This window comes from Podarcis vaucheri (genome assembly GCF_965113315.1).
Source record: "Podarcis vaucheri genome assembly, chromosome: 18".
Lineage (NCBI taxonomy): Eukaryota > Metazoa > Chordata > Lepidosauria > Squamata > Lacertidae > Podarcis > Podarcis vaucheri.
In genome coordinates, this window is record NC_138756.1 from 8950843 (window position 1) to 8975163 (window position 24321).

Genomic DNA, 24321 nt, shown 5'->3' on the forward strand with positions numbered 1-24321 from the left:
GTCTCCACCCCTATGAATGGCGCCCCAAGCCCCCCCCCCCACTTCTTAGCTGACATCCAACCAAGTCAAACTCTGAACGGACCTACTAAATCAATGGGACTTCAGTGATGCAAGGCCACCGATTTCGACGTGTATGCTGTGACTATGAAATTACATTAGGTACCAACCCTTACTCCATGCACACATGCTCAAAACGGAATGGGATCAAGATGTTGCGGGACAACGACTACATGCTCTCTGCCTGGACTGGCTGAGGTGGATTGCAGGTGGAGTTCACCTATATCTGGAGAGCCACAGGTAGAACGGGGGTTCAAGTAGGTCAGTTTACCCCACCAGCCACTTTTATTTTACCCCCAACTGACACCCAGTGCTCTGTGGCTCCTGATGCAACCAGTCTTGCTCATCAAGGAGAGGTGGGAGGTCCATGATGGGGATGAAGGGAGCAAGAGCTTTGGGGAGAAATAAAAAAAGCGAAGGAGTGTCATATAAATAAATCTAAGAAAGTTAATTCCTATTGTCCATAATTCTGTCGTTAATAAAATACCGATGTGGAATGCTAGCCGAGGATGACTGGGAATTAGATGCTATGGGGTGAAGAGGGAACTATCAGGAAGAGGAAGAGAAGCGGTAGGGTGAGAGCAGTATTCAAAATTTGCCAGTATTCAAAATTCACTTGCGACCAAGTGAAGATGCCTGGGCACAAGGATGGCGCCTGAAATCTCCAAAATATGCTTCGGGGTCATTGGATGTTGACTGTTTTCAAACACTCATACCCCATCCTGTTGAATTCTATCAGATATTTTATCTGCACAATCAGAACAAATTTCAGGAACCAAAATGCTTTTTCTGGGCAGCCTGAGCAGGAGAAGTGAACAACGTTATAATTAATTCTTGTTGCTAGTCTTCACTCCCCACCCCGCACCCCAATGCCCTGCTCACGGTTGTGTAGAATATTCATACGTGAAAGTGATTTTTCTTTAAGTTCTCCAAGCTCAAGGCTGTCCTCTGGACTAGCCAGATGTTTAACTGATAATCAATCACATTTGACAAATAAGACTTGTCCCAAATGGCAACTAGACATTCCGTTTTCGCAATTGTAACCTTAGTTTAAGGAGCCATTTGGCACCTAGCTTATATATATCTGAGTTTCTAACACTGGATGAGAGACTCCAATAAAGCCCACCTGTTACTCTGCATGTGGTGAGAAGACCCCAGAAAAGGGATATGAGTAGGTGAACGTGGGTGGTTGATTTGCTCTTGAGAAGATGTGGGGACAAATTCCTGGTCTCCTCCTAAGCTACCTCACAGCATTATTGTGAGGATAAAAAAATGAGGGAGGGAGAAAGGTGGAAGGACAAAAGCCACAGACACCACCTTAAGCTCTTAGGGGATAATGTACACAAATGAGTAAATAAATTTAAATCTACTAGGAAGATTAGAAGGCAGGCTTATGTTTGGTTTCTTACTGAGGAGGCAATATAGAAGGGAAGTTATTTGTGTCTAAACAGTAGAAGAGATTCTGCCACATTCTCTTTCAACCTGACCTGCTCCACTGGGCTGTGGTTATGCTAAAAATAAGGAAGAGGGAAAGAGTGGAAGAGAAGAAAGGGACATAAACATTTAAGCATACAAAGAGAAGGAGATTCTTATGTTTAGTTTGTCTTTAAAGGATTGATATGGAGAGGAAGTTCATAGTTGGGAAAAAGTCTGCCTCTCTCTTTGTACCTGACAAGGTTGTTGCAAGGATTAAAAAAAAAAAGCAGGAAGAGAAACATACCACACCCTGAGTTCCTTAGAAGAGAGAGCAGGGAGATGAAGTTTGAGACTGTAAGGCCCCATTTAAGGCACTAAGAGCTGCTAAGAGATACTTATTCCCCACAGCTACAATTCCCAGTTTCCTAGAAAGAGGGATTTACTGTTACACAACTCTGGAAATTGTAGCTCCGTGAAGGGAATACAGAGTCTCAGCACCTTTAACAAATTACAGTTCTCGTGATTCTTTTGGGGAAGTCATGACGGTTTAAAGTGGTAGGATAAAGCCTAATACTGTATACATATATAGGTTGCCATGTTGCACACACCTGTAAATGTATGTGCATAACATTATAAGGACAAATAAGCAGCAATATATATTTTGTATACCCGTTCTGAAATGTTCTACAATCAAGCAGTATATTAATGTTTTAAAAAATAAAATAGCTAAGCAGCTGCAGTTGTATTACACACATAAAATAAACATATATACACATTCTTGTGTGTGTGTGTTATGTTTGAGTGTATGCACATAAACATATAGGGTATTGCCCATAACAGAATTGTATCCAACCATCCCCTGCTCAGAACAGACCCACTGAAATGAATGGATCTAAGTTAGTCATGTCTATATACTCAAAGCAGAACTGAAAGTTAAAGGCACACAGGGATAAGCCTAGATGAAAGTCAACGAGGAAATGAAATAGGGATGCATGCACTTACAATATGAGTTGCATCTAACAAGATGCTATGCAAAGCAGATCCACTGCAATTAATAATAGACCTCAGAAGAACGTAAAATTTCAGAAAGGATAGACTACGGGTGTTTTAAGTTTGTGTTTTAAAAATAGTAACAACAGGTTATATTTATGCCCTTTTATAAGAGTAGAACCACTGGTATCAATGGGCCTTAAATGCATTTAATTTAAATGGGCCTACTCAGAGTGCGAGTAACGTTGGATACAACCTATAGTGTAAACTGAAAACCAAGGATGCTGCTCAGGGGCTAAAAGAATGCTAAATCAACTGAAATTAAATAGGTTGCTTTCAACTAAGTTCTACTCAGAGTAGATCTGTTGACGTCAGTGGACCCAAGCCAATAATGCACTTGAATTCTAAGTGATGCTAAGACATCTCAGGTTGAATCCAACTAAGTTCTACTCAAGAGTGGACCCACTGAAAATCAATGGTCCCAGATAAATCATGGATATTTCACAGACACAAGAAAATGTCAGTGAGTTTACTAAGGATACAACCAGAAGCTAATACCAAGGACGTAAACCCACTGAAGTTAATTGGTTGAACCAAACTTGCATCCTTACTCAGAGCAGACCACTGAAGTCAATTTATAGCAGAGTCATTTATCTCAATTGGTCTACTCAAAATAAGGCTAACATTGGACACAATCTATTAACTTCAATAGGCCACCATTCTTAGCATCCGTTTATGGGCTGTATCTAATTTTAGTAACAACAAATCCATTAAAATTATTTACATTACACAAAAATGCACATACTTTCCTTAGGCCCAATGATTTCTCCAGTGGATCTACTGGTGAGTAGAACTTAATGCTAAGACATTATGGGTTGACTCTGAAGATCTATTAGAATGAAATGGGCACAACTGACTGGTGATTTCTTGACAGCTGGGCCTACTCACGAGTGAAACTTCGGCTTCAACCCAGGATGCCTTCGCATGAAGACATGAAGAGAGTGGACTCATTGGAATGAATGTACATGGTTTCCTTAAGACACATTGAGGGGTTTTTCTGTCGAGTATACTCTTAAAAATTAGTTTGGATTCAACCTAGAGAGAGATATGTTCTAATGTATTGGTTTTAATGCATCTCAGTGGGGTTTTTTGGTTGGTTGTAATTTGCTCTAGGTTGCCCTGGCCAAGATAAAGTGAACAAGAATTTAATAAATAATAATAAATATATGTATGTATATGTCTATAGCTGTGTGTGCCTGTGTATGTGTATCTATAGGTATGTGTGTGTGTATATGTATACAGATGTATATGTTCGCTCACTCTATGCACATATATAATCTTAAAGAATTGGAAAGGACCCCAAGGGTCATCTAGTCCAACCCCCTGCAACATGTGAATCTCCACTAAAGCACCCAGAGCAGACAGCTAACAAACGACATTGCAGATGGTGCCAAAGACTATTCGCGTACCCATTTCTTCAACGGACCTAATTTATTTTGTTCAATAACTCGTCTAACGAATTGCAATTATGCAGCAATTATTTTGTTCAATATATACATACATGTGTGTGTGTGCACGCATATTAAAAGGTTAAAAAAAGGGCAAATGACCCCCCTGGGTGGTTAAGTCTGGTCAAAGGCGACCATGGGGATGCGGCGGTCCCCATGAGATACCACACGGGGGACGGGTGTTGCAGTTGCATCTATGTGGTAGCTCAGACTCGGGGCAATGGGTTCAAGCCCCGAATTGGGCAAAAAGCACACATTCCTGCATTGTGTGGGGGGGGGGGTGTTTGAACTAGATGATTCCCCTTGGTTCCCCCCAACACTACGATTCTATGATTTTAGTTTAGAAAGATCTGTGTGTGTGTGTCTATCTATACACACACACACATATATTTTGTCTATATGTGTGTATGTACATATTTGTGTATATGTACTGGCAGAGGGCCTTCTCAGCAGTGGCACCCACCGTCTGGAACGCCCTCCCATCAGATGTCAAGGAAACAAACAACTATCTGACTTTTAGAAGACACCTGAAGGCAATCCTGTATCGGGATTTTTTTTTTAATGTTGTAAGCCACCCAGAGTGGCCGGGGAAACCGGCGTATAAATAATAAAAATAGTATTATTGATTATATATACGTGTGTACATATTTCTGTGTGTACATATATATGTGTGTGTATGCATGTGTATGTATGTGCATATGTGTGTTTATATATATATATGTATACATTTTTGAGTGTACATATGTATACACGTTTGTGTGCATATCTCTTTTGCGTGTGTGTGTGTATGTATGAGTGAGTGGGGTGGGGGAAGGCATATATATGTGTGTGTGTGTATACATTTTCTGTGTGTACATATTTATGCGTGCATGTACATATCTCTGTCTATTTGTATGGGCGGGGGAGGCATATATATGTGTATGTTTACATTTTCGTGTGTGTATTTACATATGTTACATTTGTGAATCCATCTTTTTTGTGTATACTTTTTTTCTGTATACTGTACACTATATATACAAGCATGGGTGGGATGGGCGAGGCATATCTATACCTATATCTGTATCTGTGTGTATACATTCTTTGTGTGTGTGTACACACACATATATGTATCTATATATTAGTTTTGTGCGTGTATGTATATATAAGCATGGGGGGGGAGGGAAGGCAGACATTCAAAGGAGGCCCCGTGGAGGTTTTTTTTGTTTCACTTTGGTTCCTAACGGGCAGCGATATGTATCTGTGTGTATACATTGTGTGTGTGTACACACATGCATATATCCATATATATATTAGTTTTGTGTATGTATATATAAGCATGGGGGTGGGCAAGGCATATCTATACCTATATCTGTGTGTATACATTCTCTGTGTGTGTGTGTTTACACATGCATATCTGTATCTATATATTAGTTTTGTGCCTGTATGTATATCTAAGCATGGGGGGTGGGCAAGGCATATCTGTACCTATATCTGTATGTATACATCTCTGTGTGTGCGTGTGTGTGTACACATGCATATATGTATACATATTAGTTTTGTGCGTCTGTGTATATATATACGTATATATATATGTGTGTATACACACACACACACACACATATATATAAGCATAGGGGGTGGGCAAGGCAAGGCGGACATTCAAAGGAGGCCCCATGGAGGGTTTTATTGTTTCGTTTCTGTTCCTAACGGGCAGCAATATGTATCTGTGTGTATACATTCTCTCTCTCTCTGTGTGTGTACACACATGCATATCTGCATCTATATATTAGTTTTGTGCCTGTATGTATATCTAAGCATGGGGGGTGGGCAAGGCATATCTGTACCTATATCTGTATGTATACATCTGTGTGTGTGTGTGTGTGTGTGTGTGTGTACACATGCATATATGTATACATATTATTTTTGTGCATCTGTGTATATACGTATATATATGCGTGTATATATACACACACACACACACACACACATATATATCTAAGCATAGGGGGTGGGCAAGGCGTATCTGTACCTATATCTGTATGTATACATCTGTGTGTGTGTGTGTGTGTGTGTGTGTACACATGCATATATGTATACATATTATTTTTGTGCATCTGTGTATATACGTATATATATGCGTGTATATACACACACACACACACACACACACACATATATCTAAGCATAGGGGGTGGGCAAGGCGTATCTGTACCTATATCTGTATGTATACATCTGTGTGTGTGTGTGTACACATGCATATATGTATACATATTATTTTTGTGCATCTGTGTATATACGTATATATATGCGTGTATATACACACACACACACACACATATATATCTAAGCATAGGGGGTGGGCAAGGCGTATCTGTACCTATATCTGTATGTATACATCTGTGTGTGCGTGTGTGTGTGTGTACACATGCATATATGCATACATATTATTTTTGTGCGTCTGTGTATATATATATATATACGTATATATATGCGTGTATACACACACACACACACATATATATATATGAATGGGGGTGGGCAAGGCAAGGCGGACATTCAAAGGAGGCCCCATGGAGGGTTTTATTGTTTCTTTTCGGTTCCTAACGGGCATTGATTGGGGGGGTGGGGATGTCGGTATGGGAAGCGCCCCCTTCCTTCCCTCCACACCCCCCCCCCCACTTCGGAGGGTGTGTGTCTCCCTCCGCGCGCGCCCCTCCCTCCCTCCCTCCCTCCCTCCCCTCAGGACTGACCGAGCAAGAGGAGCTTGAGCTCCCGCCGGGCGTCGCGCTTGTCCCTCCGCAGCTGCTTCTCGATCTCGGCGTTGATGCGCTTCGACTCCTTCACCTCGTCGCTGAGGCAACAGGCCATCATGGACTCCAGCGTCATGGCTGCCGCCCACCCGCCCACCGGCGGCGAACGGGAGGGAGAGGAGGCGGCGGCAGCGGCCTGGCTCCCTCAGCTTGGCCGGGCCTCCCTCGCTATTTTCAACCGGGGCGGTTCTCTGTGGGTTTTCTCCCCCCGCCGCCGCCGCCGCCGCCTTCCTTCCTTCCTCCCCTCCTCCTCCTCCTCAGCCGCCGCCGACCTAACTTGACGCGCCTCAACCCAACCTCAGCAACAAGCCGAGCGACGGGCGCCGCCGCCAATAGGAACCCCGCGCGGTGGTGTCTGGGAGCGCCCGATTGGACGCTTTGGCCTTCCCGCCCACATCCCTCTCCTCGGCAGCCAACCGGCGCGCGAGCCCCCTCAGGCGAGAGGCGGGCTCCGGCGCGCGCGGCCGAGGCGAAGCGATTGGCCGAGCGGCCGCGCCCCGGCCAATGAGGTAATGGCGGAGGAGGGGCGGAGAAGGGTTGGGTTGTTGTTTTTTTTGGCACGCCGACGTGCGTTGAAGGTTGGAAGGAAGGCCCCGCCCCCTTCCCCCCCCCCCAAGCAAGGTTGGTTGGTTGGTTAGATAAGAGATTGGGAGGGGGAAGGAAGCGAGGAACGGTTGGGGCGAGCGGGCCGGAGAGAGGCGCGCATGCGCGCTAGCGGGCAGGGCCGCGGAGAGTTATGGGTCGCTGGAGGACTTAACGGGGGAAAAGAGAGGGAAAGCCTAGAGAGGTCACATTTTTTTAAACAAACCGTTTATTTTTTTTTTTTTCTAAAAAAAACTTTTTTTTTGTTTTAAAAAATTATGGTGGAAGCTTAAACTCAGGGCTGTGGGAAGATTATGGGCCTCTGGGATCGCCTCATATAGGTTAGGCCTCAAGAATGGGAAGAGTTAAATGTGTTCCTGAGCATGTGCAGAGTATTTTTCCCCTTCACTTCTGAATTTTGGGAACCTCTCCCTTTCCCCCCATTTTTCCCCCAATTTTTTTATTGGTTTTCACAAAATTATAAACAAACAAACACATAAAATAAACACAACTCATAACCTTATTAAAAATTACACTTATTAACATTGTTAATTTCATTGCATGTCCTTTTAACGGTTTTCCAAATCACCGTTGAACTTGAACATTTACATCCTTAGATCTTTTCATTTTGAAATTAAACATATTAATACATCACTTAAATAAAATCCTAAGCCAATTAAGTAGCTGCAAGCTGTTTCCAGTTAATTTAACTCAACATATTTAACTAAATAATCATTAAATTTAATCCAGTCTTCCTGATACTCCTCCTCCTCCTGGTTTGTTTATAATATTGTGAAAACTAATAAAAAAAATTGGGGGGAAAAATAAATCTCTACAAATCCCTCTCACTAGTGAGCTTGGGCGATACTCTTATCAGCCCGGTTTACCTTGCAAAGGTGTTGTGAATATTTTAAAAAGAGGCAAGGGGGAACCATGTCGAAAGCAAAGAAAGACCTATGTTTGGAGAAGATTTGAGAACGGTTGTTGCATTTATGGGGGGAAATTGTGTACACCTGAAAACGTTGGCAGCGTTGAGATAAATTCAACAGTGTAAATACCGTATTTTTCGCTCTATAACACACTGCAGACCATAACACGCACGTAGTTTTTAGAGGAGGAAAACAAGAAAAAAAATATTCTAAACGAAATAGTGGATATAGGATTTTTGTGGTTCATGCTGTGGCCACAGACATGTGATCTGACAGTGAGTTTGGAGTAGCCCAATGCAAAAATCCTGAGGATCCATGTGGATCCATGCTTTGTAACCACGGAGGAGGGAAGGAAGGGGAACCATGGATCCTCTGCTCACGACTGCAGCAGATCCCCCCCGCCACCCGCAGGCATTCACTCCATAACACGCACGGACATTTCCCCTTACTTTCTAGGAGGAAAAAAGTGAGTGCAAAAAATACGGTAGATTCTGATGGATGCAATACAGTGGTACCTTGGTACCCAAACACCTTGGTCCCCCAACGCCAAAAACCCAGAAGTAAGTGTTCTGGTTTTCGAACGTTTTTCGGAAGCCGAACGCCCGATGCGGCTGTCGGCTATTGTTTCCGGGGCGCCTGCACCCATCGGTTTGTGGTTTCCAAACAGTTCGGAAGTCAAACCGGAACGGATTAAGTTTGGCGCTTTTCTTTCTACTATTTATTTTGCGTTTTTGTTTTTGAGGCTTTTTTGGTTCATTTGTTTTGAAATGTTAAAATGATTGTAAAACTTGCGAAATGTATAAACATTAAAAACATTAATAAAATTTAAAGAGAAAGAAAAATTGTTGTTGTTTAGTCGTTTAGTCGTGTGCGCCTCTTTGTGACCCCCTGGACCAGAGCACGCCAGGCCCTCCTGTCTTCCGCTGCCTCCCGCAGTTTGGTCAAACTCATGCTGGTAGCTTCCAGAACACTGCCCCACCATCTCATCCTCTGTCGTCCCCTTCTCCTTGTGCCCTCCATCTTTCCCAACATCAGGGTCTTTTCCAGGGAGTCTTCTCTTCTCCCGAGGTGGCCAAAGTCTTGGAGCCTCAGCTTCAGGATCTGTCCTTCCAGTGAGCACTCAGGGCTGATTTCCTTCAGAATGGAGAGGTTGGATCTTCTTGCAGTCCATGGGACTCTCAAGAGTCTCCTCCAGCACCAGAATTCAAAAGCATCAATTCTTTGGCGATCAGCCTTCTTGATGGTCCAGCTCTCACTTCCATACATCACTACTGGGAAAACCATAGCTTGAACTATACGGACCTTTGTGGGCAAGGTGATGTCTCTGCTTTTTAAGATGCTGTCTAGGTTTGTCATTCCTCCCAAGAAGCAGGCGTCTTTTAATTTCGTGCCTGCTGTCACCTTCTGTAGTGATCATGGAGCCCAAGAAAGTAAATCTCTCTCTGGACGTCCTAAGGAAAATATGGACATTCCAAGATTAAGTCAGAAAGTGGGATGGCTTCTCTAAGCTGTACCTTCTCGCCGGAGCAGTACCTATTTATCTACTTGCACTTTGACGTGCTTTCGAACTGCTAGGTTTACAGGAGTAATGACCGAGCAACAGGAGCTCACCCCATCGCGGGGATTCGAACCGCTTACCTTCTGATCGGCAAGCCCTAGGCTCTGTGGTTTAACCCACAGCGCCACCTGCGTCCCATGTGAGCCTAATTTAGTCATGGCCATTAACAACAATGGGTCCACTCTGACGTGGTGGATTTGAATTTTGCCCGCCAACCTGAACATTTCTAGGGTGGTGCATAAACATTGCTTCCTACAGGGACTTATGGAAGTCATAACAAAACATCTGCAGGGCATTAAATTTGCAGCAGGCTGGTTGGAGCCGTTGCTCTGGCTAAGCAAAGCCCCAAATCCAACACTTCTGTATTTTGGATCCCATCACTTCATCTTCCCGATGAAGCAAAACCCCATTCTTCCACCTGATCCTTCTTGCGTGGACTTTGTGTAGCCTTGGACAGTGCAACGTAGCCGGCTGTAAAGCAACCCTAACGACCCGGTTATCTTTAAATCGCCGGGAAATTTTGAGCGAGAGAACTCTGTCCGAGTTCGTTCTCGTTTTCTCTGTTGCTTTGGAGAAGGCGCCAACGCTCCCAGGTCGGCACTAGGAATTGCTGCCACGCTCTCTCCTACTTATCTCTCACGTGCAGTTTGGATTCCAGAGCTCAAGCAAGATAATTCAGGACCTTGAACTCCCATGAGATATACATATCCTCCCTTTGCCTTGACTGCGAGAAGAACCCTAAAACCCCCTTTTAAAATCCCAGTCTAATTTGGGGAGATTTATGACTGGTTCGCCAGAAGCGGCTTAGTCATGCTGGCCACATGACCTGGAAGCTGTACGCCGGCTCCCTCGGCCAGTAAAGCGAGATGAGCGCTGCAACCCCAGAGTCGGCCACAACTGGACCTAATGGTCAGGGGTCCCTTCACCTTTTCTTTTAAAAGCACGTCTCACAGAAAAAGCGATATAATTGCAGTTCTTGTGTCCCCCTTTCTCATCAGCAGAGGTCACTGTTGCACTTTGGATGATATTTCTGTTACTTAGGGCTTTTCCCTCCCAGAAGAATTTGCTATTTGCTCCTGTTGGCTGGACACCTTCCTTTATTCCGCAGGGACCCGCGGGCTCTGCCCGACGAGCTGGGTGACTGAGCAGCCTCACACCTAGATTTTTCTGTAACACCTTCTTTCGTTTAGAACCTTGCATCAGTTGCATCGTAACTCTAATCGATTACCAGTCGGTTGCGTTTCATGGAATTGTAGTTGTGGAAAGACGTACACCAAGGGTCATCTAGTCCAGGGATGTCCTATACGTTGATCGCGATCTACTGGTAGATACACAGGAGGTATCTACTGGTAGATCGTGGTCGATCGCTACTTTCTCCATCCATCCCCGGCCCCTCGCTCTGCGCTGTAGATCGTTATACCGGAAGACGTAGCTCTCGCAGCGAGGCTGACTGTTACATTAGAAGAAGAGTTTGGATTTGATATCTCGCTTTATCACTACCCGAAGGAGTCTCAAAGCAGCTAACCTTCTCCTTTCCCTTCCTCCCCCAGAACAAACACTCTGTGAGGTGTGTGAGGCTGAGAGACTTCAGAGAAGTGTTTATACAGCAGCAAGAATATTATTGGCCCAAAAATGGAAGCAAAAAGAGTTACCGACGATTGAAGAATGGAGGATGAAGTTAATGGACTATGCAGAATTAGATAAACTAAGAGGAAGAATTCGAAACCAGCGAGACCAGAAATTCATGGAAGACTGGAGTAAATTTACGGAGTATTTGAAAAGTATTTGTGAAGACCAGATGACGTTTGTAGGGTTGCAAAAAGTTTTGTGAGGAGTATTATTAGAAGTATTGCAAAAATGGAGAAGGGGGAGGATGATTTGTTAAGAGATGTAAAGGCAAAATAAAGTTAAGAAATGCATAAGAAGTGGTTAAAACTGTGGATCATCAGAGGTGCTGATGGAAGTCTAAAAAGATTGTATAAGTGATAAGTTTTGTGGTACATTTTATAATTTATATGTTAAAATTAATAAAAAATATTATTAAAAAAGAGAGAGAGAGACTTCAGAGAAGTGTGACTGGCCCAAGGTCACCCAGCAGCTGCATGTGGAGGAGCGGGGAAGCGAACCCGGTTCACCAGATTACGAGTCCACTGCTCTTAACCACTACACCACACTGGCAAAGCTCAACAACTTTGACCCGAACCCCCCCCCCAAGAAGTGGTTGATCGCTGCCAGTTTTTAATTGTGAGAGTAGATCTTGGAAGTTGGCTGTCCCTGATCTAGTCCAACCCTCTGCAATGCCGGAACCGCAGGTAAAAAAATAAATACTGTATTTTTTGCTCTATAAGACGCACCAGACCACAAGACGCACCTAGTTTTTGGAGAAGGAAAACAAGAAAAAAAATATTCTGAATCTCAGAAGCCAGAACAGCAAGAGGGATCGCTGCGCAGTGAAAGCAGCAATCCCTCTTGCTGTTCTGGCTTCTGGGATAGCTGCGCAGCCTGCTTTCGCCCCATAAGGCGCACACGTATTTCCCCTTACTTTTTAGGAGGGGAAAAGTGAGTCTTCTAGAGCAAAAAATACGGTAACTGACTTCGCTGTATAACCAAGGCAGGGGCCAGTCTCCAGCCTGGACCCCAGGACTTCAACGGCTTGCAGCTTGCGCTTATAACTGCTAGAAGGAGAGAGGGGGGATATTTTGCTCTTCTTCCCTATCCCTCTGTTTTCAGTAGCAACAACTGGAACCGCACACAGAAAAAAGCATTGCACTTTCCTGTCAAGAGTGAAAAATGCTCTTTGCATCTCAGGCGGTAAATGGGTGATAATTACAGCTTAATCAGCCTGCAATGCAAATATTCTAAAGGGGGGGGAGAGGGGAGGGAGGATTCCTGCCACACAAGATGTATGGAGTTTAATTATTTCAAGTCACTGATAAGGGAGGAGGGTGGTGGGAATGATTTGTGGGTACGTTCTTTCTCAGCTATAACCAACCTTCCTCTCTCCCCAGCCCCCCAATCTTCGCCTCTTAACTGTTGGCTTCATCAGAAACATGCCCCCCCCCAAAAACACACACTTTATTAGCTCTCAAAACACAGGAAAGTGGGCAATTTTAATTGAGAGGCACCGGTGGGTTTGATTCTCTCTGTCTTCTCCCTCCCTTCGTCCTAAATAGCGGTGGCCAAAGAAGGCCCTTATTTATTTTGCCGTCTATAATAATAAAATGCTACTTAAGCGGTGAGGCTTTTTTATTAGCGCTAAGCATCGTGGAGTATTTTACGGGCAATTATTAATTAATTAAGCTTTGGAGGCAAATGGGAGGGGGAAGGGAGAGGAAGGAGGAAAGCTCATGGAAGAAACGATCTCTGCTGCCCCGTGTTAGATGATGGCGGAACGTGCATTGCGAGGACAGCAGCTTATTTCATTTATGAATTCTAAGTGGTTTACAGTACAGTAAAGGTAAAGGGACCCCTGACCATTAGGTCCAGTCGTGGCCGACTCTGGGGTTGTGGCGCTCATCTCGCTTTATTGGGCGAGGAAGCCGGCGTACAGCTTCCGGGTCATGTGGCCAGCAGGACTAAGCCGCTTCTGGCGAACCAGAGCAGTGCACGGAAACGCCGTTTACCTTCCCACCAAAGCGGTACCTATTTATCTACTTGCACTTTGACGTGCTTTTGAACTGCTAGGTGGGCAGGAGCAGGGACTGAGCAACAGGCAAAGGAGGCAGATCTTGCTCGTGGCAGATAGCTTGGGGTGTCACCAGTTGCACATTGGCCCTGAAGGGCTGAGAAGGCTGGTTATCTCCCACTTGGACTACTGACATGCGCTCTACGTGGGGCTACCTTTGAAGGTGACCCAGAAACTACAACTAATCCAGAATGCGGCAGCTGGACTGGGGAGTGGGAGCGGTCGCCGAGACCATATAACACCAATCCTGAAAGACCTACGTTGGCTCCCAGTATGTTTCTGAGAAAAATTCAAAGTGTGGGTGCTGACCTTAACAGTCTCAGCCCAGTATACCCGAAGGAGCATCTCCACCCCCATCATCCATCCCAGACACTGAGGTCCAGCTCCAAGAGCCTTCTGGCGGTTCCCTCCCTGCAAGAAGTGAGGTTACAGGGAACCAGGCAGAGGGTCTTCTCGGTGGTGGCACCCTGTGGAATGCCCTCCCATCAGATGTCAAGGAAATAAACAACTATCCGACTTTTAGAAGACATCTGAAGGCAGCCCTATTTAGGGATATTTTTAAATGTTTTATCGTGTTTTTAATATTCTGTTGGGAGCCACACTGAGTGGCTGAGGAGGCCTGGGCAGATGTGCAGGGTATGAGTAATATATTATTATTATTATTATTATTATTATTATTATTATTAAAGATGGCACAAGGATGTGGCGATTGGGGGAAGATACAGTACCAGAGGGCCTTTCTCAGTGGGGATACTGAGAAGTATTAAGCTCTCAGCCTCTTAAAAAGCAGAGACATCACCTTGCCAACAAAGGTCCGTATAGTTCAAGCTATGATTTTCCCAGTAATGATGTATGGAAGTGAGAGCTGGACCATAAAGAAGGCTGATCGCCGAAGAATAGATGCTTTTGAATTATGGTGCTGGAGGAGACTCTTGAGAGTCCCATGGACTGCGAGAAGATCAAACGGATCCATTCTGAAGGAAATCAGCCCTGAGTGCTCACGGGAAGGACAGATCCTGAAGCTGAGGCTCCAGTACTTTGGCCACCTCAGGAGAAGAGAAGACTCCCTGGAAAAGACCCTGATGTTGGGAAAGATGGAGGGCACAAGGAGAAGGGGACGACAGAGGACGAGATGGTGGGACAGTGTTCCCGAAGCGACCAGCATGAGTTTGACCAAACTGCGGGAGGCAGTGGAAGACAGGAGGGCCTGGCGTGCTCTGGTCCAGGGGGTCACGAAGAGTCTGGCACGACTAAATGACTAAACAACAACAACTCAGAAGGGTGCCACCTTCAGTCTCTTGCACCCCTCGGTCCAACTCCTACCTCATGGTGTCGTTGGAAGATAAAATAGGGGGATAGCGGTGTGTACCAACTTGAACTCCCTGCTCCAGCCAAGGAGGAGGAGGAGGACCTTTATGGGGGCAGATGGTGAAGCTGAAGACGAACCGAAGCCCTGGAACCACCAGGCTCTGAGGTAGTGACCCTGTGGGAGAAAGTGGTTGTGCTGGAGGTGGAACTGGGCACCTGCCATAGCCACCTGACACTGGGGAAGAAGGAGAGCCTCAAAGCCCAGACCTATTTGCCCCTGAGGAAGGTGGGAGGGTATGTCGTCTCCTGAGACAGATGGATGCCAGCAAGTCCCAGTGCCAGTGGCGTAGCGTGGGTTGTCAGCACCCGGGGCAAGGCAAGTAATTTGCGCCCCCTAACCCGTGGATTTGCGCCCCCTAACCCTAACCCCCAGATGTTGCGCCCGGTGCGGCCGGCCCCCCCTGCACCCCCCACGCTACGCCACTGCCCAGTGCAAGAAGCCAGCACTGAAACAGGCCAGATCTCTGATTTGGGGAGAGAGGCTTTGGGGGTGGAGCCCCAGCACTGTGTGCAGAAGAGTAGACAGATTGGTGGGGGTCTCATAAAAAGCTCCTGATTTCAAACCCTCCCCTCCCCACAAGTCCACAACTAGGGAGGGGGGAATCTGTTCGTCGGTGTGTCTCCCAGTTTCTCATTACCCCTCTCTTCAGTTCAATACACCACACATACACATCAGCTTGCAATTCAAAAAACCACATTTGTGTGGATGCATTAGCAGTTTATTGTGAATTACTCTTGAGATACAGAGTCGCATGCAAGTTTGCCAAACTAGCACATCTTTTGCAAAGCAATTCCCCCCAAATAAGGCATTTGGGACAGGCTCCTTTCGCTGCTACGCACAATGAGAGACACACCTCATTCCAGTATTTGCATTTTTGTGCACTAAACTTTCCTGGAGAGCCAAACTTCAAAATTCAGAGGAGGGCGGATTTGAAAGGACTGCTGTGTTTCGGATCTTATTCCAGGAAGTATGAATGAGGGAGGTTCAATCTTACCTTTGAGCTGAATTTAATTTCCCCTCTGTCCCTCTGGTACATGACCACAACCATTAGCCTGGGGGAGTTTGGCATGTGAAATGGTAAACTGGTAACTTTTAACCCTGCCCCCCCCCTTTTAAAATGCATTTTGGTGCCAAGGTGTTTCGTATGATTGTCTAGGAATCCCTGAGCTCAGACCAGTGATTTGGACATCGAGGAAATGCACAGAGGAAGTCCCCTAGGGCTGAAATGAAATATCTCCTCTTGAACAGGGTGAGAAATTCCCACAGTCCTGGCCCTGCGGTGTCTCAGAAGGCAGCGTCCAAATCTATACCAGGCTGAAGAGGATTTTAATGCAAACAAGGGTGGAAAGATGGATTTTCTTCAAGGGGATGGGAGGCAGTGAAGGCACTTGCCCAAACACCATCCTGTACGAAACATCTCTCTCTCTCTCTCTCTCTCTCTCTCTCTCTCTCTCTGTGTGTGTGTGTGTGTTTTGTTGCAGAATGCAAGCCAAGCAGGTTATTCATGCAAGAACAAGCATGGGAAAGCAAAAGTAAATATAGCGTTACTGATGTCTCTTCTCTTCAGGACCTCATGGTTTCCTTGATCCAGTCAAGGTACTGGGCGACTCGAGTGTAAACTCCAGGAGGGCAGGGATTGCCATACGAGACGATTCCTTCTGCCACACCATCGCACACCAAGGGGCCACCTGAATCGCCCTGTGGAGAGAGAGAACAAAGATGGCAGCCGGGGGAAGATTTGGATCCACGTTGTGGCCAACTCTCGTGCTTGAACCAGCGTGAGCCAGCGTGGCGTAGTGGTTAAGAGTGGTGGACTCGTAATCTGGTGAACCGGGTTTGATTCCTCGCTCCTCCACATGCAGCTGCTGGGTGACCTTGGGCCAGTCACACTTGTCTGAAGTCTCTCAGCCCCACTCACCTCACAGAGTGTTTGTTGTGGGGGAGGAAGGGAAGGGAGAAGGTTAGCTGCTTTGAGACTCCTTCAGGTAGTGATAAAGCGGGATATCAAATCCAAACTCCTCCTCTTCTTCTTCTTCTTCTTGAACCAGGGCAAACTGCCAGGTTACTAGTCGATCTACTCTCAGTACGACTTGGGGCTCGTCCACTCCTTCCTTTCCCAGGAAAACCCACTATTTAAGTTCTAAATCAGAACAAACGGCAATCCATGCAAAGCTTGATGGCTGATTGCTCCAATTGAGTGCTAAGGAGTGACTCCCCCCCAGGAAAAGCAGAGGGCCAAGCGAAAGTGGGAAGGAGCCCTTAGCAGAATACAAGCCCATGTCCATTTTCCTGGTGACGTGAACGATCCCTCAGAAGGGTGGGATCCATAACCCCCGCCCGATCCTGTCACTTGCTGCTTCTGCTGGCTCTCACCTTGAAAGCATCTTCAGGCTCGTCGGGTCTCCCGGCACAGACCTTCCCATCATCAAGATCAGGATACAACTTGCTGCACTGCCTATGGTCATAGATGTCAACATTGGTCTCATAGAGCGTTTTTGGTGCCCAGTCTTTGTAAACCCGGCCCCATCCTGCCACGCTGCAGGAGGTCCCATCGGAGAGGTTACGGTCGAATTTGGGCAAGGGCAGGATCTGGACATTTTCATTCAGAGTAGCCTCGGAATCCAGCTGCGGAAAGGAGAGGTGGGAGAGAGATCATTGATTTAGTGTTGCTTGAGGAAGCCCTTGGGGGAATCTGGTGCCTCTAAAATGGGGCACTTTGGGCAAACGGGACATTTGCCCCCCCAATGCCAGGGTAAACTGCACAATGTCTACTTCATTATGCTAGACACATTGGGAGGGAGGAAGACACTTGACCCCTTCTGCCTTCAGGATCACTGACCTCGGGGGGAAGATAGAAGGAGAGATTGCTTGGAGAAAGCTACCTTGAGCAGACGGATATCGTTTAAGACGGTCTCATTGTCGATATAATAATAAGGGTGTTCGTAGTTAGCCTCAACGCTGAACACTTGCTGAGAGGGTTCTTTAACGGAGATTTTATGTGCCCCCAAGGTGACTACATAGGTGCTGGAAAGAGAGCATCAGTTAGTGTCAGAGATGCCAGGACTCAACCCCCTCCTGGCCCCCGTGCAAAAGACCAGGCCCCCTCCACACAACCAGCTGTGCACCGTGAAGGTTAGGTGGTCATCCGTCATGGGTGCTTTAGCTGACCAGATGACCCTTGCAGTCCCTTCCAACTATACAATTCTATGATTCTATGACCACCCCTGCTAAAAATCAGGGCGGGATTAGTGAGACTTACCCATTGCAGTGCGCAGCTGTCATTACCCACTGGGGCGCCACCAGGAATCCGCCACAGTTGAAAATCCCATTGTAATACTTCAAGGCAGCCATGAAGGGTCTGGAGTGGGGCCTGGCTTCACGTCCCCCAACAATCTGACTCCGCAATGGATCTGCAAGAACCGTATGCAGAGATCAGCTCCTACTCCTCCTTGCATGTTCTGGGGAGTCCTCCACACATTCAAAGTTATTGGGGTGGCAAAAGGACGGGTCACAGTCCCAATGAGCTTACTATTCATTTTCCTAGCAAGGAAGTTAGAGAAGCGAAGGCACGGAGCAGCCTAGGAAGACCCCCTTTGTTCCATTAGCTCAGGATTCTCCTGCAAGGACTGCCAAAAGTGGCTCCCAAGGAAGAAAGATCTGGGTCTCTCCAACCTGGATATGCTGTTGCGGATTGAAATTGGGACCTTGTGCAATGCAAAGCAGCTTCTCTTCCACTGAGCTGCAGCCCCTCCCCAAGGAAAAAGCAAGTAGAATAATGCAGGGCAGAATCATGGGATCACAGAAGCTAGTCCAACCCCAACTCAGTGTCATTTACCTTGGTGGGTGACTAAACCCTGTTAGTAGATCCCCCAGCCTTAGTCTCAGCCCTGTATTGATTCAGCACAGATTCCCCTCTTATCACGCCCAGCTCAGATTTTAGTCTGTGGCCTAATAGAACAGGAAGCCTCCAGGAACTGTTGTGGCCTGAAATCTGCTTAGAAAAAGGAAGATAATATTGCAAACTCTAAACTCACATCAGCACAAGACTATGGCCCCCATGATGCCTACAGGACTACGATCTTCCCCTAGTGTTCACCCCAAAATCTGGCTTTTACCAGGTACTCTGTACCTGAAGGTAGAACCCCCAATTTCCCCTTCTGAAATGAGCCACTGAATGATCCCCATGAATTTGTCTGCTCCTTCAGTTTTGGAAAACCGGTGGCTTGGAATCGATCAGGGAAGGAAGGAAGAATCAGGCAATGAATGGGAATCCTGGTTTGCTGGGGAATCCCGTGGATTCACTGGAGGCAAAGGCAATGAGTCTGGATTGGATTTGCCACCCAGCAATGGCATAATCACCTCAGTTCCCTGTGCTGATTCCTGCCTCTGGTTCACAGATTACAGCAACACTAGCAAAGGACACCCACACCATGAATGTAGGGAAAATCCCTTGCAGAAGACCACAGTGCCTGGAGACAGACAGTCAAGTCATGACCAGAGTGGGAAGGACGGCTGGGAGGAGGATTTCAGGGAGAAGAAACCCCATGGTGCATTATCTGCCATGGTGCTTTTACTCACCTGTTTGGGCCAAGGAGAAGGACAGCAGTAGCAGAAGAACCTGGCGGAGTCTCCACATCTTGATGCTTGACAAGGAGGGAGATGCCTAGCACTCAACTCTTCAGCCTCTCGACCCCGTGGCTTTTATGGCCTCTACCCTCTGGACCCCACCTTCCCCAGGAAGGCACAGTCTAGACTTGAGGTCTGATAGGCAGGCTGATAGTTTCTCGTTGGCCATGTGGCTGATCCCACCACGAACGGCAATCAGATAGTCCGATGGGGAGACTGGAAAAAATGAGAAACGGAGTGATCCCAGAACTGGAGACATTTTAGGCAAAGGTTTATGAAATCAGAGTAATGAAGACAATGTATTCATTAAAGCAAAATCAGAGACCAGCTTTGGAAATCTCTAGTGGCTGTTACTATTATAATATTATGATTACGATTATTTTATTGGATTTGTAGACTTCCTTTCTTTCCAACAGGACAGTGGATTCCTAACGGTTTCGGTGGCAGCTTTGTTGAAAGGAGCAAAGAGACTTCCAACCCTTCGCTAAATTACTTGCTAGGAAAACCATTTGTAACCTCAACTGCGGTGGATTCCTCACTGTGCTCCAATGGGTAATGATGGCTGCGCACTGTAATCGGTCAAGCATTTAGTTTCTAGACCCTTGATCATCTTCGTTGCCCTCCTCTTCAGCGCATCAAATTGTGGTGCCCAGAATTGGACACAGTATTCCAAGTCTGGTCTGACTAACGGAGAATTGAGGGGTACTATGACTTCCCTTGATCTGGACATTTGACTTCTGTTGACACAGCCTAGAATAGCATTAACTTTCTTTGATGCTGCCTCACACTGTTGACTCATGTTCAGCTTCTGGCCCACCAAGACGCCTAGATCTTTTTCACATGTACAGTGGTACCTCAGGTTACGAACAGTCCTGTTTACAAACGATTCGAGTTAAGAACTCTGCAAACCCGGCAGTAGTTGCTCCGGTTTGCAAACTTTGCTCTGGAATAAGAATGCTTTCCGCTGCTGGGGAGAGGGCTCTGGCTGTGGCAAGGCCTATGGGAAAGTGTGCCTTGGTTTTAGAACGTTTTGCGTTAAGAACGGACTTCCAGAACGGATTAAATTTGTAACCCGAGCTACCACTGTACCGCTAGTAAACCAGGTGTCCCCGATCCTATATTTGTGCATCTGAATCCAGACTCCCATCAGTCCTTGATATTTAAGAAGACCACCTGAATTCAGAGCAGAACCACCACCACCTCGGGTCTTTCAATCCAAAAACTACCAAAAGCTGCTCCCAAGGAAATGAGATCTAGGTCTCCTCAACCTGGATATGCTGTTGCGGATTGAAATTGGGACCTTGTGCAATGCAAAGCACCTGCTCTCCTGAGAGCCAGTGTTGTGTAGTGGTTAAGAGCGGTGGACTCGTAATCTGGTGAACCGGGTTCGCTTCCCTGCTCCTCCACATGCAGCTGCTGGGTGACCTTGGGCCAGTCACACTTCTCTGCAGTCTCTCAGCCCCACTCACCTCACAGAGTGTTTGTTGTGGGGGAGGAAGGGAAAGGAGAATGTTAGCCGCTTTGAGACTCCTTCGGGTAGTGATAAAGCGGGATATCAAATCCAAACTCTTCTTCTTCTCTTCTGAGCTGCAGCTCTTTCGGAAGGAAAAAGCAAGGAGAATAAAGTAGAGCAGAATAATAGGAACACAGAATATGGTCAAACCTCCACTCAGTGTCATTTAGCTGGGTGGGTGACTAAACCCTGTTAGAAAATCCTCCAGCCTTAGAAAAATCTCACATCAGCACAAGGCTATGGCCCCCATGATACCTACAGAGCTATGTTCTTCCCCTAGTAAAGGTAAAGGGACCCCTGACCGTTAGGTCCAGTCATGGCTGACTCTGGGGTTGCGGCGCTCATCTCGCTTTATTGGCCGAGGGACCTGGCGTACAGCTTCCGGGTCATGTGGCCAGCAGGACTAAGCCACTTCTGGCGAACCAGAGCAGCGCACGGAAATGCCGTTTACCTTCTCGCCAGAGCGGTACCTATTTATCTACTTGCACTTTGACGTGCTTTCGAACTGCTGGGTTGGCAGGAGCAGGGACCAAACAATGGGAGCTCACCCCGTCGCGGGGATTCGAACTGCCGACCTTCTGATCGGCAAGTCCTGGGCTCTGTGGTTTAACCCACAGCGCCACCCGCGTCCCCTTCTTCCCCTAGTGTTTCACCAGGTACTCTGTCCCTGAAGGTAGAACCCCCAATTTCCCCTTCCGAAATGAGCCATTGAATGATCCCCATGAATTTGTCCACTTCTTTTGTTTTGCAAAAACGGTGGCTTGGAATAAATCAGGGAAGACTGAAAGAGAATGAATCGGAATCCTGGTTTGCTGGGGAATCCAGTGGATTCACAGGAGGCGAAGGGAATGACTCTGGATTGCATTTGCCACCCAGCAATGGCAGGTCACCTCAGTTCCCTGTGCTGATTCCTGCCTCTGGTTCACAGATGGTGCCATTATGGGAACACTAGGCAAGGGCACCCACACCCTGAATATAGGAAGCATCCTTTGCAGACGACCGCAGTGCCTGGAGACAGACTGGAGATCTGATAGGCAGGCTTATCGTTTCTCGTTGGCCACGTGGTTGATCCCACCATGAACGGCAATCTGATAGTCAGATGAGGAGACTGGAAAAAATGAGAAATGGAGCGATCCCGGAATTGGAGACTTTTTAAGCAAAAGTTTATGAAACCAGAGTAATGAAGACAATGTTTTATTAAAACCAGAGACCAGCTTTGGAAATCTCAAGTGGCTGTTACTATTATAATATTATGATTACGATTATTTTATTGGGTTTGTTTGTTGTTGTTGTTTAGCCGTTTAGTCGTGTCAGACTCTTCGTGAACCCCTGGACCAGAGCACACCAGGCCCTCCTGTCTTCCACTGCCTCCCGCAGTTTGGTCAAACTCATGCTGGTAGCTTCGAGAACACTGTCCCACCATCTTGTCCTCCGTCGTCCCCTTCTCCTTGTGCCCGCCATCTCTCCCAACATCAGGGTCTTTTCCAGGGAGTCTTCTCTTCTCATGAAGTGGCCAAAGTCTTGGCGCCTCAGCTTCAGGATCTGTCCTTCGAGTGAGCACTCAGGGTGATTTCCTTCAGAATGGAGAGGTTTGATCTTCCTGCAGTCCATGGGACTCTCAAGAGTCTCCTCCAACACCATAATTCAAAAGCATCCATTCTTCGGCAATCAGTCTTCTTTATGGTCCAGCCGCCAGTGGTTTTAATCAGTTTCCAAGCAGACTGGAAGGGACGCGGTGGCCCTGTGGGTAAAACCTCAGCGCCTAGGGTTTGCCGATCGCATGGTCGGCGGTTCGAATCCCCACAACGGGGTGAGCTCCCGTCGTTCGGTCCCAGCTCCTGCCCACCTAGCAGTTCGAAAGCACCCCTAAGTGCAAGTAGATAAATAGGTACCGCTTTCTAGCGGGAAGGTAAACGGCGTTTCCGTGTGCTGCGCTGGTGCTGGCTCACCAGAGCAGCTTCGTCACGCTGGCCACGTGACCCGGAAGTGTCTCCGGACAGCGCTAGCCCCCGGCCTCTTAAGTGAGATGGGTGCACAACCCTAGAGTCGGACACGACTGGCCCATATGGGCAGGGGTACCTTTACCCTTACCTTTAAGCAGACTGGAAAGTCTCTTAGCAGTCATAGAAGCCGTTAGGAATCCAGTGTCCTGTCAGAAAGAAGGGCAGTATACAAATTTAATAAATAATAATAATAGTAAGATAATAATAGTAACAGCCACTTGAAATTTCCAAAAGCTGGTCTCTGATTTTGCTTTAATGAATACATTGTCTTCATTACTCTGATTTCATAAACTTTTGCGTAAAAAGTCTCCAATTCCGGGATGACTCCATTTCTCACTTTTTCCAGTCTCCCCATCGGACTATCTGATTGCCGTTCGTGGTGGGATCAGCCACGTGGCCAACGAGAAACTATAAGCCTGCCTATCAGATCTCAAGTCTAGACTGTGCCTTCCTGGAGAAGGTGGAGTCCAGAGGCTGGAGGAAATAAAAGCTTAAGGGGTCGAGAGGCTGAAGAGTTAAGGGCCAGGCATCTCCCTCCTTGGCAAACATCAAGATGTGGAGACTCCGCCAGGTTCTTCTGCTACTGCTGTCCTTCTCCTTGGCCCAAACAGGTGAGGAAAACCCACCAACTCATGAGCCAATATCTTCTACTCTTTGGGGCTATGCCAACCTCATTCCATCAGGGGACGGGGCCATTTAGGGCTTTCAAGGTCAGCACCAACCTTTTGGGTGGTTCTCAGGAACGACAACACTCTAGAACAGGCCTAGGCAGACTCAGCCCTCCAGATTTTTGGGGGCTACAATTCTCATCATCCCTGACCACTGGTCCTGTTAGCTATGGATCATGGGAGTTGTAGTCCCAAAACATCTGGAGGGCTGAGTTTGCCTATGCCTGCTCTAGAATTTGTAAGCAGCAGCAGTAGCAGTTTATCTCTGCGTTTGCTTCTTGCAGATCCACTGCGGAGGCAGAATCGTTGCCCGAATGGAGCCAGTCCTCACTCCAGACCCTACATGGCTGTCTTGCTGAATCTCCAGAACAAACGCATCTGTGGCGGATTCCTCGTGGGAGAACAGTGGGTCATGACTTCTGCACGCTGCAGAAAGTAAGTATCCCTAAGGCCTTCCTCTTTTTTTAGGAGTGATGATCATTGAGGTTAAAGCTAATTGCTGGAAGGGAGCAGGGCAGGGCAGGAATGTGCCATTGCTCCGTCTAGTCAAATTGCATGGGATAAATTTCAACCTGTTACCTCTGAGGATGTGGAGAGGCTGCCTGGAGTGAAATCAACCCCCTGCCTC

General features: G+C 46.8%; 3 protein-coding genes across 7 annotated transcripts in view; 1 reads left to right on the plus strand and 2 right to left on the minus strand.

The window, feature by feature from the left end:
- The window catches only part of LOC309522907 (guanine nucleotide-binding protein subunit alpha-11), a 33723-nt gene extending 26707 nt beyond the window's left edge, over window positions 1-7016 (minus strand). Inside the window, exon 1 of the mRNA XM_082206611.1 lies at window positions 6701-7016. Within this exon, the coding sequence (XP_082062737.1) occupies window positions 6701-6836 (136 nt within the window). The 5' untranslated portion in view covers window positions 6837-7016. The remainder of the gene's footprint in view (window positions 1-6700) is intronic.
- Window positions 7017-16305: 9289 nt separating this feature from the next.
- LOC309522960 (cathepsin G-like) overlaps window positions 16306-24321 on the minus strand; it is a 39590-nt gene continuing 31574 nt past the window's right edge. For 2 of the 4 annotated variants that reach the window (XM_082206722.1, XM_082206724.1), the window contains exons 3-6: window positions 18143-18184; window positions 17766-17907; window positions 17257-17508; window positions 16306-16581 (exon numbers count right to left, since the gene is read on the minus strand). In XM_082206722.1, coding sequence (XP_082062848.1) covers window positions 16447-16581; window positions 17257-17508; window positions 17766-17907; window positions 18143-18184 — 571 coding nt within the window. In that variant the 3' untranslated portion in view covers window positions 16306-16446. Of the gene's footprint in view, window positions 16582-17256; window positions 17509-17765; window positions 17908-18142; window positions 18294-24321 lie in introns of all 4 variants that reach the window. The other 2 variants (XM_082206721.1, XM_082206723.1) reach the window with 1 other exon arrangement.
- The window catches only part of LOC309522968 (mast cell protease 1-like), a 35231-nt gene continuing 34450 nt past the window's right edge, over window positions 23541-24321 (plus strand). For both annotated transcript variants that reach the window (XR_014215188.1, XM_082206738.1), the window contains exons 1-2: window positions 23541-23636; window positions 23978-24128. Coding sequence is in view for 1 of the 2 variants with exons in the window: in XM_082206738.1 (XP_082062864.1) it covers window positions 23579-23636; window positions 23978-24128 (209 nt within the window). In the remaining variant the exon portion in view is untranslated. The remainder of the gene's footprint in view (window positions 23637-23977; window positions 24129-24321) is intronic.